Source organism: Anolis sagrei, chromosome 5, assembly GCF_037176765.1.
Source record: "Anolis sagrei isolate rAnoSag1 chromosome 5, rAnoSag1.mat, whole genome shotgun sequence".
In the NCBI taxonomy this organism is placed as follows: domain Eukaryota; kingdom Metazoa; phylum Chordata; class Lepidosauria; order Squamata; family Dactyloidae; genus Anolis; species Anolis sagrei.
Window position 1 is genome coordinate 13,202,913 of NC_090025.1, and position 17,143 is coordinate 13,220,055.

The following is a 17,143-nucleotide window of genomic DNA, read 5'->3' on the forward strand; positions in this document are numbered from 1 at the left end:
GAACAGATCAAGGAGAATGTACAGTGGTTTGTGTGAATTCAGATTCTGTAGCTTTGATTCAATTTCTAGTTCATTTGTTAATAAAGATGGCTCCCCTATCCAAGAAAGTGAAACATTCTCAAAAAGTAAAGTCCTTGAGTAAGTTCTCCCTTGCATTATCAATATATACCAAGCTACCTATCTGACCGCATCTCCGCCTATGAACCCACCAGGAGTTTGAGATCTTCCGGGGAGACCCTGCTCTCGATCCCGCCTGCTTCTCAAGCTTGGCTGGCGGGGACGAGAGATAGGGCCTTCTCGGTGGTGGCTCCTCGGCTGTGGAACGCCCTTCCTACGGACATTAGACTAGCACCATCTCTAATGGTATTCCGCAAAAAGGTGAAGACCTGGATGTTTGTGCAGGCGTTTGAGTAATTTAGTGCAATCTGGTAATGGAACATAGGAATGGAACAATGGACGACGAACCTGGACTACGCTTGGATGATGAGAAGATTGGGTACGGTTGTTTTTTGTAATAATTGTGCATTGTAATTGCTTATTGGTAATTTATGGATAACTAGCTGTGCCCTGCCACGCGTTGCTGTGGCCTATAGTAAAACTTATCAAAGTTGAGGTAGATATTTGGACTATTATGAAAGAGAGGTCCCTACCTATTCCTTCCCCCTTTTCCTCCCCCTTTCTCTCCTTTCTTCCTTCTCTACCTCTTTCTTTCTTTCCTTCTTTCACTACTTGGTTTCACCCTTCTCTCTTTCCTTCATTCCCTCCCCCTTTCTTCCTTTGCCTTTCTTCCCTCCCTGTTGGCTTCCTTCTTTCTCTTTTTATTTCCTGTTATTTCACCACCATCATAACAATAACAATAATGCAATGCATTGCCTCTGGGACCTGACACCTCTCCCATTCCCCCTAAAAGGGTCTCATAGGAACCATAGCATCATCATCATAATAATAGAAATAACAACCTTTACCCGCCACGTGTTGCTGTGGCCAACCTTCCCTCTTTCTCTCCTTCTTTCCCTCCCTCCCTCCCTCCTTCCTTCCTTCCCATCTTTCCTTCTCCTCTTCTTTCTCTATCTCTTTCCTTCCTTCCCCCTTTTTCTTTCTCTTCTGCTGTCTCTCTTTTCTTTCCTTCCATCTTTCCTTTTCTTTCCTTTTCTTCTTCCTCTAACTTTCCTTCCTTCCCCCTTTTTCTTTACCTCCCTTTCTCTTTCTTCCTTCTTTCCTTCCTTCCTGTCTTTCCTAGATTTTGACAGGGCGGGAAGGGGCGGGGTGGGGTTTGAAGGTGGCGTGAAGTAAAAGGAGGTAAGATTGGGGCAGGGGAGTGATGGAGCGTGGGGTTGCGTGTGTGTGTGCGGCGGCGGGGGGAGTGGGGTTGCGTGTGTGTGCGGCGGTGGGGGGAGTGATGGAGCGTGGGGTTGCGTGTGTGTGTGGTGGCGGGGGGAGTGGGGTTGCGTGTGTGTATGCGGCGGCGGGGGGAGTGATGGAGCGTGGGGTTGCGTGTGTGTGTGGCGGCGGGGGGAGTGGGGTTGCGTGTGTGTGCGGCGGCGGGGGGAGTGATGGAACGTGGGGTTGCGTGTGTGTGTGTGGCGGCGGGGGAGTGGGGTTGCGTGTGTGTATGCGGCGGCGGGGGGAGTGATGGAGCGTGGGGTTTCGTGTGTGTGTGCAGCAGGGTGTGTGTGTGTGCGGGAAGCGGCGCCGCGGGGCTTGGAGTGGGCATGGTTTCCGCAGAGGGAACGTTGGCCGGAAGGCCATGTGCGCGCGCCAGGGAACTTGCGGCTGGGCGCCAATGCGCATGCTCAGTTGTTTTGCCGTTTTGTGAGTGTGTTGTTGTGTTGTTTTTCATTTTGAGTAGATATGTTTGTACCTTGTGGGTTGTGTTATGGGCACGGGGATTTTGGTTAAGTTTCATTGGGGGATTTTTGAGTTTTGTTATTTTGCCGTTTTGTGAGTGTGTTGTTGTGTTGTTTTTCATTTTGAGTAGATATGTTTGTACCTTGTGGGTTGTGTTATGGGCACGGGGATTTTGGTTAAGTTTCGTTGGGGTTTTTTTGAGTTTTGTTGTTTTGCCGTTTTGTGAGTGTGTTGTTGTGTTGTTTTTCATTTTGAGTAGATATGTTTGTACCTTGTGGGTTGTGTTATGGGCATGGGAATTTTGGTTAAGTTTCGTTGGGGGGTTTTTGAGTTTTGTTTCCTCGTTGGATGCCCCTAACAAATTTATATATATAGATGTGTTAAGTCAATTGTTATATGTTGTATGGAACCACTGCTGTTTCTACTGTTTTTACTGTTTGTGAACCGCTGTGAGTCGCCTTCGGGCTTGAGATACAGCGGTATATAAGCAAAGTAAATAAATAAAAATAAATAATATATTCACACAACACACTGCCAGGTTTCCCAGAATCTATCACTATACAGGTAAAGTGTCAGCATGAGCCAAAATGTACACAACGGAATGGTCCTATTATATCATTCACCTCTATGTCATGAATGAACCATTCTTTATTTTTTATTTATATATATATTCATTCATTCATTCATTTTCCTTATTTAAATATTTAGAATTCAATTTCCTTTCTTTTGGTTCAAGATGTTTACAATCTGTTGCCTTTTGGGGTGGTCTGTAGGAACAGATGTCCAAAAACGTTACTAGGAAGTACAGAAAAACTGCCACAATTTCCTTGAGTTGTAGACTTTTAAGAGTGCAGTGTAGTTCTATTTTAGACATCAAGTATTTTCTTTCAAAGATCTTGGTAATATTTTTTTTTTAAAAAAAGCCACATATATAAAGCATGAACAAGGATGCAGAAAAAGAAACTAAAAAAACTGCTTGGGACATTTCTTCCTGTTTGGCTAGGAAATTGCTTTTATTTTGTTTCCACACATGCCCAGATGTTGCAGAGATTCCTGAAGTTTTAGACATATTGCACTCCCCCCACACACAAATTATCTGAAGTGGATTTCCAGATGCTGTGTAACTGTAACTCCCTAAGCTAGTATACTGAATGATGGGAGCTGCAGTCTAACCACCCCTGGAAGGCCTTGCTTTAGGCAGGCATCCTCAAAACTGCAGCCCACCAGCTGTTTGGGCCTCCAACTCCCAGAAGTCCCTATTGCAGTTTTTCTCAACCTGTGGGTCCCCAGGTGTCTAGGCCTACAACTCCCAGAAACCCCATCCAGTTTACCAGCTGTAAGAATTTCTGAGTTGAAGGCTAAAACATCTGGGGACCCACAGGTTGAGAACCACTGTAATAGGGACTTCTGGGAGTTGGAGGCCCAAACAGTTGGAGGGCCTCAGTTTGACGATGCCTGCTTTGGACTAAAATGCAGGCAGCATGCTCCATTTGTCTCTTCTGGAGAATAAGGTGCAATTCAGAGCACAATACAAGCAAGCTGTATAACAGGCATGGGTGAACTTCAACCCTTCTGGTGTTTTGGATTGCAGCTCCCATAATTCCCAACAGCCCACCAGCTCTTCGGCGCTGTGAGTGAGAATTGAAGTCCAAAACACCTAGAGGACTGAAGTTTGCCCATGCCTGGTCCAAACTAATACAGAAACAACCCCCTTCCAGTTTGCAAAAATGGAAGCCATGCCACGCTTCCTTCTAACAAAAGTAGGCTAGAATTGCACAACCCATAGCAAACACTGTACATCTTCAAAAGAGCTGTGTGAAGCCTTCCATGTTTACAGTTAAAACTGATTTGTCAATCATTCACATCCAGGCTCTCACAACTTGTAACTTTTCTTTGAAAAAGAAATCCAAACAGCTCTGTCTGTAATGAGAAGCTGCAGTGTTTCAGAATCGGAGCAAGCTGGCAGAAATCAATTGATGGAACCGCTCTTTCCCTCCACTGGGAGCCCTAGGAGGGACTTGCAGAATATTGCTGTATCAAATGCTTGTGGCATTGGTTGCAGACACACTCTGGGTTGATGCTGGAGGGAAGGGGGAGTTCATTTGCTGAGCAATCTTCACAGAAGACTCCACTGCAGTTCTTGCATATATTCTGAACAGAGAGAGAGAGAGAGAAGAATCAAAGCAATCTTTAATTCAGTCACACACAAAGTCTATTATTTGTACTGCAGAGGAAAAAGTGAGATACGAAAAAGAAGAAGAAGAAAAAGAATTATTTTCACCTAATGCAGGCATGGACAGACTTCAGCCTTCCAGGTTGTTTTGGACTTCAGCTCCCACAACTCTGGGAGTGAAAGTCCAAAACACCTGGAGGGCTGAAGTTCACCTGTGCCTGACCTATTTCTTGGGCCATAGGGTTCTCTCTCCTTATTTCCCCCTACCAATGTAGGAAAATCCTATGGCTAAAAAACAGAACAAGAAATGCATACTTCCACAGTTTTTTTTTTTTTGTCGTGTCAGGAGAGACTTGAGAAACTGCAAGTCGCTTCTGGTGTGAGAGAATTGGCCATCCACAAGGACGTTGCCCAGGGGACACCCAGATGATTTGATGTTTTTATCATCCTTGTGGGAGGCTTCTCTCATGTCCCCATATGAGGAGCTGGAGCTGATAGAGGGAGCTCATCCGCCTCTCCCCAGATTCGAACCTGCGACCTGTCGGTCATCAGTCCTGCCAGAACAGGGGTTTAACCCACTGTGCCACTGGGGGCTCCACAGTGACAAGGTAGAAGAGGGCATCACAAAATGCTCAAAGCTTGGGTTTATTCATTCAAGCCTACTCTACTTTAAGACCCAGGCTGGGTAACAACTGCCTCTCAGCCTTATTTTTTTACTGTATTTTTACCCCATCTTTCTCCCAATATAGCAGCTCTAGGTGGTTAACAATAAACATGACACAATACAATGAAAGCAAATTCATTGCAGTATTAAAACAGAGCCCTGTAGAACAGATTGAGAGTCCTACTCAAGCAACAGCTGAAAAATAGGGGAAAATAATAGTAGTCCCCATCCCCAAATTGCAATGAACAAATTAGCTCATGGGCTGCAATCTACAGATTAGAAGCAGAAGGTGAAGCAGCTGAACCACTCGATTTGTATTTACCTTTCTTTTGCTCCGAGTGCTTTCCTCTTGACAAAGTTGACAGGGTTCTAACTTTCCAGGGGCAGGAATTTGCTCCTAGAACATTAAATACATGTTTCTCATTTAACTGCATTAAGGCTGTAACGCAGTGGTTCTCAACCTTTGGGTCCCCAGATGTTTTGGCCTTCAACTACCAGAAATCCTAACAGCTGTTAAACTGGCTGGGATTTCTGGGAGTTGTAGGCCAAAACACCTGGGGTCCCACAGGTTGAGAACCACTGCTTAATGTTTTCTGACCAACTTTATGATTTTCGTTTCAATTTGCTAAAGCCCTCCCAAACTAAGGAGTATTTTTATGTGCTGACCAGGCTGCAAATTCATCACTTGCACTTCCCTTTGCAAGCCTATGCTTAGAAATTCCAAATCAAAACTCGTAATAAATAACAGTAATATTCAATATTTAGATAATACTTTTAAACATTCAAAGCACTTCATCTGCATCAATTTATGGCTGGGAAATCTGGGCCACCAAATGATTTGGGATTCAATGCTCCTCTGACAGCAAAAGATTGAACAAGTAGCAATCCTTCAAAATTTGGAGACAGACTAATTTTTCACCATCTCCTATCAATTTGATAGTGATGATTATTGAAATTGGCTATATTTTTTAAAAATAAAAAGAGCAGTTTGTGTGTGTGTGTGTGTGTGTGTGTGTGTGTCAGGAGTGACTTGAGAAACTGCAAGGCGCTTCTGGTGTGGGAGAATTGGCCCTCTGCAAGGACATTGCCTAGAGGGAGCCCTGATGTTTGATGTTTTACCATCCTTGTGGGAGGCTTCTCTCATGTCCACACATGAGAAGCTAGAGCTCGACAGAGGGAGCTCAACATGCTTTCCCCAGATCCGAACCACTGACCTGTTGGTCAGCAGTCCTGCCGGCACAAGGTTTTAACCCACTGCGCCACTGGGGACTCCTTTAAAAGACTAGATAAATTCAAGGATTAATTTCTTAGTACTCCTTGTAAATACTTGACATATGAAACTGATGTTAATATTATAAAATGTTGTAATACATGCACTGAATTGAGTTTTCAGGAGATCACAACATTGTTGTAGCAAAAATGGTAAGTCAATGTAGTGAAGAAACAAAGAACATAACAACTTTTTAACAGAAGTTAAATTCCATTTCTCACTTCATGCCATCCATTCCAAATAAGGCAATTAAACAAGCTTGGGAACCCATAAAACAGAAAAATCAAAGCCATTAATTCTATGAAAACCCAACGTAACACATTTTCTCAAAATATTTCAACATTATCCTACAATGGCCAACTTGCAGCCTGGGCTTTTTAGCAATTCAGTACTTTTAAAGATTTCCCCAATTCCACTCCACATTTCCAAAATAACTGAATTGCTTACATTCTCTTCTTGATGCCCATGAGGTACCCTGAAAAAGAAGCGAAGACATTAACTTAGCATGCAACTTGACTGGGACCAATTGGCCATCAAGCATATTCTGATTTCTCGTAACAGTACTTTGCTTTCAGAGCTATGTATTATACCCACATGCCTCAAACATATATAGGACTTGATTGCCCAGGTCCTTAACCAACGTTTTATCAAAGGGCAAATCCATACAGTTGCAGTAAAATAAATAAATAAATAAATAAATATTATTGATTAGCCCTCAGGCCATATCATCATACGAACCAAACAACAAAACTTGATACAACGTAATAAAACTCTATGTAATAAGTTATTGTTGTTGATGTATTACCATCCTTGTAGGAGGCTTCTCTCATGTCCCCGCGTGAGGAGCTGGAGCTGATAGAGGGAGCTCATCCACGCTCTCCCCAGATTTGAACCTGCGACCTGTCAGTCTTCAGTTCTGTCGGCACAGGGGTTTAACCCACTGCGCCACCGGGGGTTCCATGTAATAAGTTAAATAAGGCACTTATAATAATACACACAAAGTTGTAAGGAAGAACTTGAGAATTTGTACTTGCCCCAATAGGCAATAAACTCCCTCAAATTCCAAACATAAACCACTCAGAACACACCTGGTTTCAATTACCTAAGGAGATCATTTCTACTAAAAAACTACTCCAAAAGTGAAATCATCTTTCTACAATTGTTAAAACTAGGAGCACAATTATATTCATGAAGCAATGTGTTGCCACAGCACACATTGCTTTTCACCACTTGCGTCTAGGACATCTACGCCCCTTGAACAAATATGACCTTTCTCTGAGAATTGTGTTTGGGCCGAACGGAGATTTTCACAATTGTTATTCACATATGAAACTTGAGCATTTAAAAGTTTCCAAAACCTCTATCAAAATACTTCCATTCAAGATAATAATAATAATAATAATAATAATAATAATAATAATGCTTGTTTTCTAGACTGCCCTCTCTCCCCAAAGGGGCTCAGAGAAGTTTACATACATATAAAAGGCACACATTCCATGCTATAATTAAAAACACAATATTGAAAAATGGAAATTAAACATTAACAAACTTATTACAAAACAGAATTAAGATGAAATAATACAAAATACAAATACTTAAATAAAACGTAATTACACCAATAAAACATAAACCCACAAAATTATGTATCCTGAATAATTAAAATGACCGAACTGCAAAATGTGCCAAGCATTCGTTGTGATTCAAAATAGACCGTAGCAGCCATAAAATGTACTACTACTCCTCCTCTCCGTACGTTAAGGTACATGGGTGTGTTTTCAGAAGTTTTTTGAAGGAGAGGAGGGTAGGGACCATGTCTATTTCTTTAGGAAGCGAGTTGTAGGGGCAGGGAGCAATCACAGAGAAAGCCCCCTCTCTCATTCCCATCAATTGTGCTTGTAACAGGAGTGAAACCAAAAGCAAGGCCTCCTCCGCTGCTCATAGTGTGTGAGGTGGTCTATATAAGGCAGTGGTTCCCAATCTTTGTTTCTCCAGGTGTTTTGGATTTCAACTCCCAGAAATCCCAACCCTCTTACCAGCTGTTAGGAATTGTGGAAGCTGCAGTCCAAAACACCTGGAGGACCAAAGGTTGGGAACCACTGATACAGGCAGATGCAATTCACTCCAATCACTCCAAATCACATAGCAAGTTCCTTTCCCAAAGGGACGTGAAGTTTCAGGATAGCAGAAAAGATATCTAGAGAAGTGCTACTCATAATCTATTGGCTACCAACCCTTAGAAGTTTCTCTGTCTACACAACCTTACAAGAAAGCCCTGCATCAAATGTGGGAAACAATTTCCTATACAGGCAGAAGCAATAGTCATCCAAAAAGTCATCTTTGTGGAAATATATATATTTAATTTCAAACAGTTCATACTTGTTTGGGTGAGATGTTGTCTCGTCTTTTTCTGGTATCCTCCTTTGAGAATCTCCTTCCAAGAATCTGTTTCCTACATCCTATCAAAATAGAAAAATATTCAGAAATTAATGAAGAAACACTTTTGTCATCGTATTTTGTTTTTACATGTTTAAATGACCTGAATTATCTCATTTTCTAACAGCACAGAGTTTCCTGTTAATAGTAAGAGTCCCAATTAACATTATTAATTACTATTATTAATTAATATAACAATATAACAATATTAAAGCTTATTATGGCTATCATGGAACTGCCTACTAATTCTGGAAGAACCAAAGATCATCATGAGATACTGATGACTGGAATTGCCAAGTGTATGCATTACCTGTACAGCAGCCATGGGCAAACTTTGGCCCTGCAGGTGTTTTGGACTTCAACACCCACAACAGTCGGTAGGCTGTTAGGAATTGTGGGAATTGGGAGTCCAAAACACCTGGAGGGCCGAAATTTGCCCATGCCTGGACTATAGCCAGATAATGGTATGAATATAGTCAGATAATGGTAGCCAGAATATAGCCAGATAATGGTATGAATAGAAGCACAAGCAAATCACAACATTGGGCTTAAAAATGAAATTGAAATTAAACCATAGGTGAGCATAGGAGAAAAAACAGAAAATAAACATTACTATTTGTGTTCCAGTCTTATGGAATCCTTTGCTATGGATGTGCAAGTTTTTATTGTCTTGAATTCTGTTTCGGGAATGTGACCATCGGTCTCGTTCCCGTTTCAGTTCCAGTTCAAGTTGACCCCTGAAGTAACCCCAGAGAGAAAAAAACATGTTAGTGAAATAAATTGTAATCTGAGCCCCCAATAAAGAACATAGAAAGAAGTAAAAGTCTTCCCCTTCTTGGTTGCTACTGAGGAGGCTTTTAAAAATTATATTCCCTCAATAAACAATACTTTAACTAGAGAAAGAACACACACTGCAAGATTACTACCTCCAAACTGCAAACCTCCTAGCTGCGAACCAAGCTGAAAACCACTTTGAGTCCACCACTGGGGTGAGAAAAGCAGTATACAAGTGAAGCAAATAAATAAATAACCTTCCAATATTTTTTTCTGAACTGGGTAGATGCTAATTTATAACTAAAGAGCACAAAGACTTGCAATGCTTAAGTATCAATAGGTCATCCTACCAACTTCCCTTTTTGCAACAGGAAGCAAATCCAGATGTTTCCCAAAATCATGACATTCATTTCTTTGCCATTCATTTCTGTCTCTTGATTGCAGGAAACAGGTACCTGCTCAGAATTCTCCTTTTCCTGAGCTGCTTTTTTTTCCCTTTTTACTATTATGTGCTTCACAACATGATCAATGTGTGTAAATAAATGCATAAGCAGTTTGCGTAAGACTATTACAGACCTGTAAATCAACATTTGGCTATGGTTTCCACTGTACAGAGAAGTAGTCCTTATCAATGACAGTTTCCCTACAGCAGGCATGAGAAACTTCGGCCCTCTAGATGTTTTGAATTTCAACTCCCACAATTGTGGGAGTTAAAGTCCAAAACACTTGGAGGGCTGAAGTTTGCCTATGTCTGTCCTACAGGGTTGTTAACACACAGCCTATGATTTCCTTACAAACCAGCCCAGTGGTTTCAAGGTGTTTTGTCCTCCAGGTGTTTTGGATTTCAGCTCCCCAAATTCCTGACAATTAGCCAAAATGGCTGGTGCTTCTGGGAGTTGGAAGTCCCACACACCTCAAGGGTTAAAAGCTGGGAACCACTGTATCAGCCAGACAGAAAGAAGGTCGAAATGAGCGATACATGGGTACTATGCAGACGGATTAATGATTGCGCAAGTAACTTAAAAACCGATTTGTATGGCCACCGTTTATGATATTTAGCCCCTGTTTTGACTTGGACATAAGCATGACAAGCAAAGCTGATCTCTGGGCACAAAGACCATTGTTGAAGATGGAGTATTCTTAAAATGCATGGACACTGCTTCTGGGATAGATACTTCAACTTACAGATCTGGGCAGTTGGCCATTCAGAGGAGAAGGTGCCATAAGATCTCACAGAAAGGCCCAAATTACCTGTCTGAACACATCTCCCCCTATGAACCATCACGGAGATTAAGATCCTCTGGGGAGGCTCTGCTTTCCATCCCGCCATTGTCACAGGCGCGATTGGTGGGGACGAGAGACAGGACCTTCTTGGTGATTGCTCCCCAGCTATGGAATCCTTTCCTGGTGAGATTAGGTCGGCCCCCTCTCTCCTGTCCTTTAGAAGGATGGTAAAAACTTGGCTGTGGGACCAAGCTTTCGGGACAGGGCAATGAAGCCACAGTGGGAAAGATGACCAGGCCAAATGGATTTGATGCGGATGGCTAGGATGGCTTTAAATGGTGTTATTTTAAATGGTGTATTTTAATATTTTGATTTTTTTTTTAATGTTTATGTATTGTATCCAGGCATTGGATGTTTGCCGTGTATATGCTGTGCTCCGCTCTGAGTCCCCTTCGGGATGAGAAGGGTGGAATATAAATGTTTTAAATAAATAAATAAAATATATTTAGTATTTGTCAGAAATATTAAAAATTAACTGGGTATTTTTTATTACAAAAGTGTGAGTCAAGCACTGAAAGAGTTAGTAGGCCGAAGCCTGTTAAGAGTCAATGGGCCAAAGCTAGTGTCGTCCTGAAAAGAGTGAGTAGGCTGAAGCATGTTAGAGTTAGTAGGCCAAAGCTAGTGTTGTCCTGAGGAGTGTGAAGTAAACCTCTGAGTGAGAGAAGCCTCGTGTGTGAAATTTCAATGTGAAGGTTGAACTTTATTTGTGTCATGGAAACCTTGTTCTTGTAAATAGTGCAACCATATAATTTTGCTACAAAGAAAAGCCTCCTAAGGAAGAGATAATATTTGTCTGTGTGTTTTGGTTCTTTTTATCACTTTGGGCTATTGGTGCTAGGTCACCCTGCTACTGACAAGTTACTCTACTGTGCATTTATGAGCAGGGCCTTTCGTTAATAAGCCCACTCGCTCCAACAAACCACTGTTGAAGATGGAAAAGTATTCTTAAAAGTTATGGACACTGCTTTTTGGATAGACACTTTGGCCTACAGACCTGGGCAGTTGGCCATTCAGAGGAGCAGGTGCCATAAGATCTTACACAAATAAGCATATATATAGTTTTTGTAAAGTCACAGACTACAATAGCGATGGAAGTGACCCTGGGAAAAAAGCAACAGTGCTCCATGAGCAGGAATATCCCGCACAATATACCCCCGCAAACAGGCTGTTCTCTTCACCGCTGCTTGATGAGCTGCTCCACTTCCAGCTGAAGGCTGTTGATCTTATCCCCAAACTCCTGCTTGAAGAGCCGATTGTCCTCCTCCAGGGACTGGCGCTCTCTCTCTGTCAGTTGCAATCTGGATTTGAGCCACATGAACTTGTGATAAAAAACAAAAGCCATGGTGGGGAGGAAGACTGAGTTTAAACAATAAATTAAAAGGAAAAACCAAGCTCAGTGAAAGATGGAGGGGAAATACGTGGGCACGGGAAAGGATGAGGGACAAAACATATCTAAAGAAAAACCAAAGTGTAGGTGAACCAGGCAGAAGAAGCTTCTAATTTCAACGTTTTATTGTTCTATTACTACAGTTTACAGTCATTAGATGATAAACATAAAACATCACTGTTATCCATAGTCAAAGCAAATCTCAGGTACACAGTATTGGTAAGGTTTTCTTTTTAAATTTACGTTACACTGCAGCTTTATACAAGTAACTGGAACTTGCATCATGGGGGTACCTACTATATTAAGGAATTAGTGCATTTGTCTGGTCTCTTTCCACAACTGTTACATCATTAAGCACACAGGGCTTCAGATCAAATACAAAGTCATGGATAAAGATTTCAGCTTCCCAGGATACTTGAGGAATAGCTGCAAGGGGAACCAAGATGGGAGCATACCTTAACTATAGAGGGATTGGTTTGGGATTACAGGTGTGTTCACTAGCCATGTGACAAATGAGCACCACGATGGCTTAACTGGAGAGTGAGCAGGTAGAAGAAAGCTCTCAGCAAAAACCTGAAGGTATCTACACCTGACTAAAATGCCATATTGAGGCTGCTTCAATGCTCAGTCAGGTATGTGACATGCTCTTATAACTAGACTGGGCCAGAAGTGGTTCTCAACCTGTGGGTCCCCAGGTGTTTTGTCCTTCAACTCCCAGAATTCCTAACAGTTGGTAAACTGGCTGGGGTTTCTGGGAGTTGTAGGCCAAAACGCCTGGGGACCCACAGGTTGAAAACTACTGCTATAGGGCTATCACTTTCCTTCAAAACCAATACCAATGTCTCTCAATGTCTCGAAAAACATGGAGAATTGTACCAGATGCCTAATTGGATGTCCAAACTACTCCTTTCCTTCTCAAGCAATATTGTACGAATCCAAATCAAAATATCTGGGGAAGAGGAGGACCACTGGTGCCAAACCTCCAGTCCAAGACCACCAGCAAAACAGCAATTCTTCTTCTCCAACCAGATCTGATCCAGTTTTTTCCAAGATGGAGATAGGAAACATTTGGGCTGTTTCCATTTGTAAGATCTGCTCTTTCTCACTGAAATGAGGATTCTTCATATCCCACTGGTAAGTACCTGACTTCTCACAGCTGATAATGTGTTTTTCAAAGCCTGACTTCAAGTATGTTTCAAATAAATGGGATTACAGGTTATGTTTTCAAAGCAGCTTATTTGGGAAGGGAAACTTCTTCCCAAGTGTTTGCCAGTGACATGCTCGCCTGTAACCCGGTGGAAACGAAGCATGATTCTCAACCAGATGTGTGCACTGATCTTACAAAATAGATTTTGGTCATCTGAAAAGTTTAATTCTAATGCCAGGGGGAGGCCTTGTAACAATCTTAACAATATTCTATTTGGTCATTTCAATAACCTCACTCTGCAACAAATATAGTGGATATGTTTAGAAACATGCGCCCCAAAGTGCAACCCTTCGGAGTTCTTATTTAAAATCAAACCAAAGATCTTGCTGTTCAGGCAAAACTAGGTTTACAACTGATAAAAGAGTTAAACTCAGCCCTACAGATTTTAGTAGCAGCAGTAGGTGTTTGCCCATCTTTATTACAGGCATTTTTCTCTCCATTCCCCATTTAGTTTAAACACAAAGCAAGTGGAGTATTTGGGAGAAAATGGGGAAAAGGACAGCCTAAATTGAAGAAAGAGGGAAACCGCTTAGTTTGGGTATCCTGACAAGGATTCAAAATGACTATCTACACACTAAAACCTGTTGCGAGGATAGCGCTGTGAACTGTGGCAGCCACAGCAACGAAACCCCTAATATTTCATCCTAAATAGAAAAGCAGTTTTGTTTTGAGTTGCAGAAAGGCTTTCCCTAGACTTCATGGGTTTCAATTGATTTCTCACTACAACTCTTAAGCAGGTCTCCTGCCTGAACCAAGGACTTAAGACTCAAATATTAACAAGAGCAAAGGCAACTTCAAAGAACACCCAAGTCGTTGTATGTTGTGGATGCTTTGTGTCAGCGACTGACCAGCAGTACATCACTCTCAGTCCCACGTATCCCTCGTTTTAAAAAGCTAACAACAATGAACTGTTTTGTAAAATACAGAACTCCAACTTGTATTTAAAACTGGAACAGAGGGAAACCCATACCTATCACTGAAGTTCTTCAGAAAGAACCACTTTTTCTTTTTATGAAAATAAAGGCAGAGGTAGAAGGCAATGTAAAGATAACGAAGGGTTTGCCGTTTAACAGCTATTAACTGGATTGTGTGTCCATATCACCTGTCAGGAATGCATTATTTTTCCTCAATGCACTGGCTTACTATGAAGTTTGTCCTTTCACTGCAAAACTTTCCAGTGATGTTTTCCAGTGATTTGGTTGCGACTATTTGCATTATGTTACCTCTATGCTGCTCTGGATGTGTCTTAGATCCATGCATAGTGTATTACACCAAAAGAATACAATTGTTATGAGATGAAAGGGAAGGTTGGTTTAAAAAAAAGAGTATTGGAAGAAAGAGTGGAATAATGACGTTGTTGCATTCCCATGCAATTGGAAGAAGGTGAAAAGTGTAAAGGAGTACATATAACTCATTCTAACTTGAAATCAGTAGTTTTAATCATGGTCCTTGGAAACTAGCACATCCCTGGAGTCAGGGGTTGTGCAGTCCTTGAATCAGACACAATTACGATGTATCTGTGTTTGTGATAAATCTCAGTTGGAAAACTATTTAGTGCAGACAAGCCTCCGCTTAACAAGGGCTACACCATTGCAATGGCAATTTCTTAAACTTAGTTGTGTGCTTGTCCTGGTTAATATCCCATGGAACAAAAAAAAAAGCCACAGAATAAGGTGTCACTGTCTGCTCTTAACCTCTGTGTTTGTTTTATGTGTTTCATCTATGACACAACAAGGTAAACAAAGGGAAGTAACTTCATTTTCCATGAATTTGAACATGGGCCTGGGGAAGGTTCACATTTTCCCCAACATCCCTTCAAGATTATACATTTTTGTATCAATTGTACACACAGAGCCACAAATCTAGTGGTACACATGATTTTCTGGAGTACTTTGCAGTTTAGTCAAATTTAAACAAGAAATAACAGGGAAAAAGGAACATTATGGGTTATTTTTTTTCTACCTCCAAACAAAAACATTTTTACTTAAAAATCCACCAAATTCCAAGTCAACTTTGGGTGACAATATTTAAGCCTGACATCAACATTCTCAACCACCTCCTTTTGCTTTCCCCTCATAACTGAGCAGAGATGTCAGAGTTGTGAGGTGACCAGCTGCAACCATTTTCTTTTTAAAAAGCCTTAATGGGGCTTCTGAATCAGTCTATTTGCTGCACTATTTAAGGTTTTTGCCTGTTTCACCAAATCCTTTTCACTAGATTAGAAAAGGGATGTTGAAATGATATAGGGAGAATTGGGGTGGGAAGGTGGGGAGGACATAGACAGTAGAAGAAAACACACGTTAATTCAATACATGACAGCCACCGTGCTTTTAAAACATTGCAATATGCAAGTGTAAATACATAAAGAAGGAACTTCTGAGCTCCATTTTTTAAAAAGCAGAAAATGTAATTGACATTTCTATACAGCTTCATCAGATTTTTTTTAGAAAGTTCAGAGTGTATGAGGATAACGTACTATCCATAGGATACCTAGATGAATCCTCCACCTTGTGCGACTATGAAGCAGAACAAACTCAGCATCTGTATGCTTGCCCATAATGCCCTGTCTCGTGAACAGAGGAAGAACTGTTTAAAGCTACAGACAATGCAGTCGCTATTGCCCGTTTTTGGTCTAAAATTATTTAACCACTTGTGTTACCTTTTACCAGTTTTATGCTAATTTATTTATGTAAAGCTTTTGTCACAAAATAAATAAATATCATTGGGTTGTTGTAGGTTTTTCAGGCTATATGGCCATGTTCTAGACACATTCTCTCCTGACGTTTCATCCGCACCTACAGCAGGCATCCTCAGAGGTTGTGAGGTCTATTGGAACTAGGAAATTTGGGTTTATATATCTGTATATTCGCACCTAGCTCCAACAGACAGGGTTTTTTTTCATTCCACAGATATATAAACCCAAATTTCCTAGTTCCAACAGACCTCACATTCTCTGAGCATGCCTGCCGTAGGTGCGGGTGAAACATCAGGAGAGAATGCTTCTAGAACATGGCCATATAGCCTGAAAAACCTACAACGACCCAGTGATTCCAGCCATGGAAGCCTTCGACAATACAAGGATACTCATTACTATTGTATGTCTTCTGAAAGGGAATTGTATTTCTAGAACTGAAATTTCTGAAGCCTGTTAAGAAACTGAGGTCAGTAACTCTGTGTGAGATAATCAGTCCAGGCAATCTCTCTTCATTGCACAAATAAGATGCTGGAAAATACTTCTGTGCATTTCTTAACAATAATTAAATCTGTGTAACTATTTGTACAACTTTGCTACATCTGTGTAATTTTAGCATCTTCTTCCCGTCATCCATAGATCTAAAACCACTGCTTCATTTAATGAAACAAGTAGAATCTGTATTTAAGTACTCCATTTCCATCAGAACATTTTACATTTAGTCACAAAACAGTTTAGCTTTGCGGGACTCACTGTGCAACGTGTGACAATAGTCATTAGTGGGTTAATGTGAGTTTTCCGGGCTCTATGGCCATGTTCCAGAAGCACTCTCTCCTGACGTTTCGCCCACATCTATGGCAGGCATACTCAGAGTTTGAGAGGTTTGTTGGAAACTAAGCAAGTGGAAGTTTATATATCTGTGGAATGTCCAGGGTGGGAGAAAGAACTTTTGTCTGTTTGAGGGAGGTGAATGTTGTAATTGATCACCTTGATTAGCACTGAATAACCATGCAGCTTCAAAGCTTGGCTGCTTCCTCCCTGGGGAATCCTTTGTTGGGAAGTGATTAGCTGGCTCTGGTTGTTTCCTGTCTGGAATTCCCCTGTTTTTTGAGTATTGTTCTTTATTTATTGTCCCAATTTTTGAGTTTTTTTAATACTGGTAGCCAGATTTTGTTCATTTTCATGGTTTTCTCCTTTCTGTTAAAATTGTCCACATGCATGTAGATTTCAATAGCTTTTCTGTGTAATCTGACTGTTGTTAGAGTGGTCCAGCATGTATGTGTTCTCAAATAATATGCTGTGTCCAGGTTGGTTCATCAAGTGCTCTGTTATGGCTCACTTCTCTGGTTGAAGTAGTCTGCACTGCAGTGTCGAAGGCTTTCATGGCCTGAATCACTGGGTTGCTGTGAGT

The 17,143-nt window shown here is 41.3% G+C and overlaps 1 protein-coding gene across 10 annotated transcripts in view; it reads right to left on the reverse strand.

Annotated features, from left to right (window-relative positions):
- Positions 1-3,258: 3,258 nt before the first annotated feature.
- Positions 3,259-17,143, reverse strand: part of RUFY3 (RUN and FYVE domain containing 3) — a 72,188-nt gene continuing 58,303 nt past the window's right edge. For 3 of the 10 annotated variants that reach the window (XM_060779387.2, XM_060779386.2, XM_060779388.2), the window contains 6 exons: positions 11,625-11,744; positions 9,002-9,125; positions 8,332-8,411; positions 6,403-6,430; positions 5,008-5,082; positions 3,259-3,999 (listed from right to left, as the gene is read on the reverse strand). In XM_060779387.2, the coding sequence (XP_060635370.2) occupies positions 3,856-3,999; positions 5,008-5,082; positions 6,403-6,430; positions 8,332-8,411; positions 9,002-9,125; positions 11,625-11,744 (571 nt within the window). In that variant the 3' untranslated portion in view covers positions 3,259-3,855. Of the gene's footprint in view, positions 4,000-5,007; positions 5,083-6,402; positions 6,431-8,331; positions 8,412-9,001; positions 9,126-11,598; positions 11,745-11,940; positions 15,254-17,143 lie in introns of those variants that run through there. The other 7 variants (XM_060779389.2, XM_060779391.2, XM_060779390.2 and 4 more) reach the window with 3 other exon arrangements.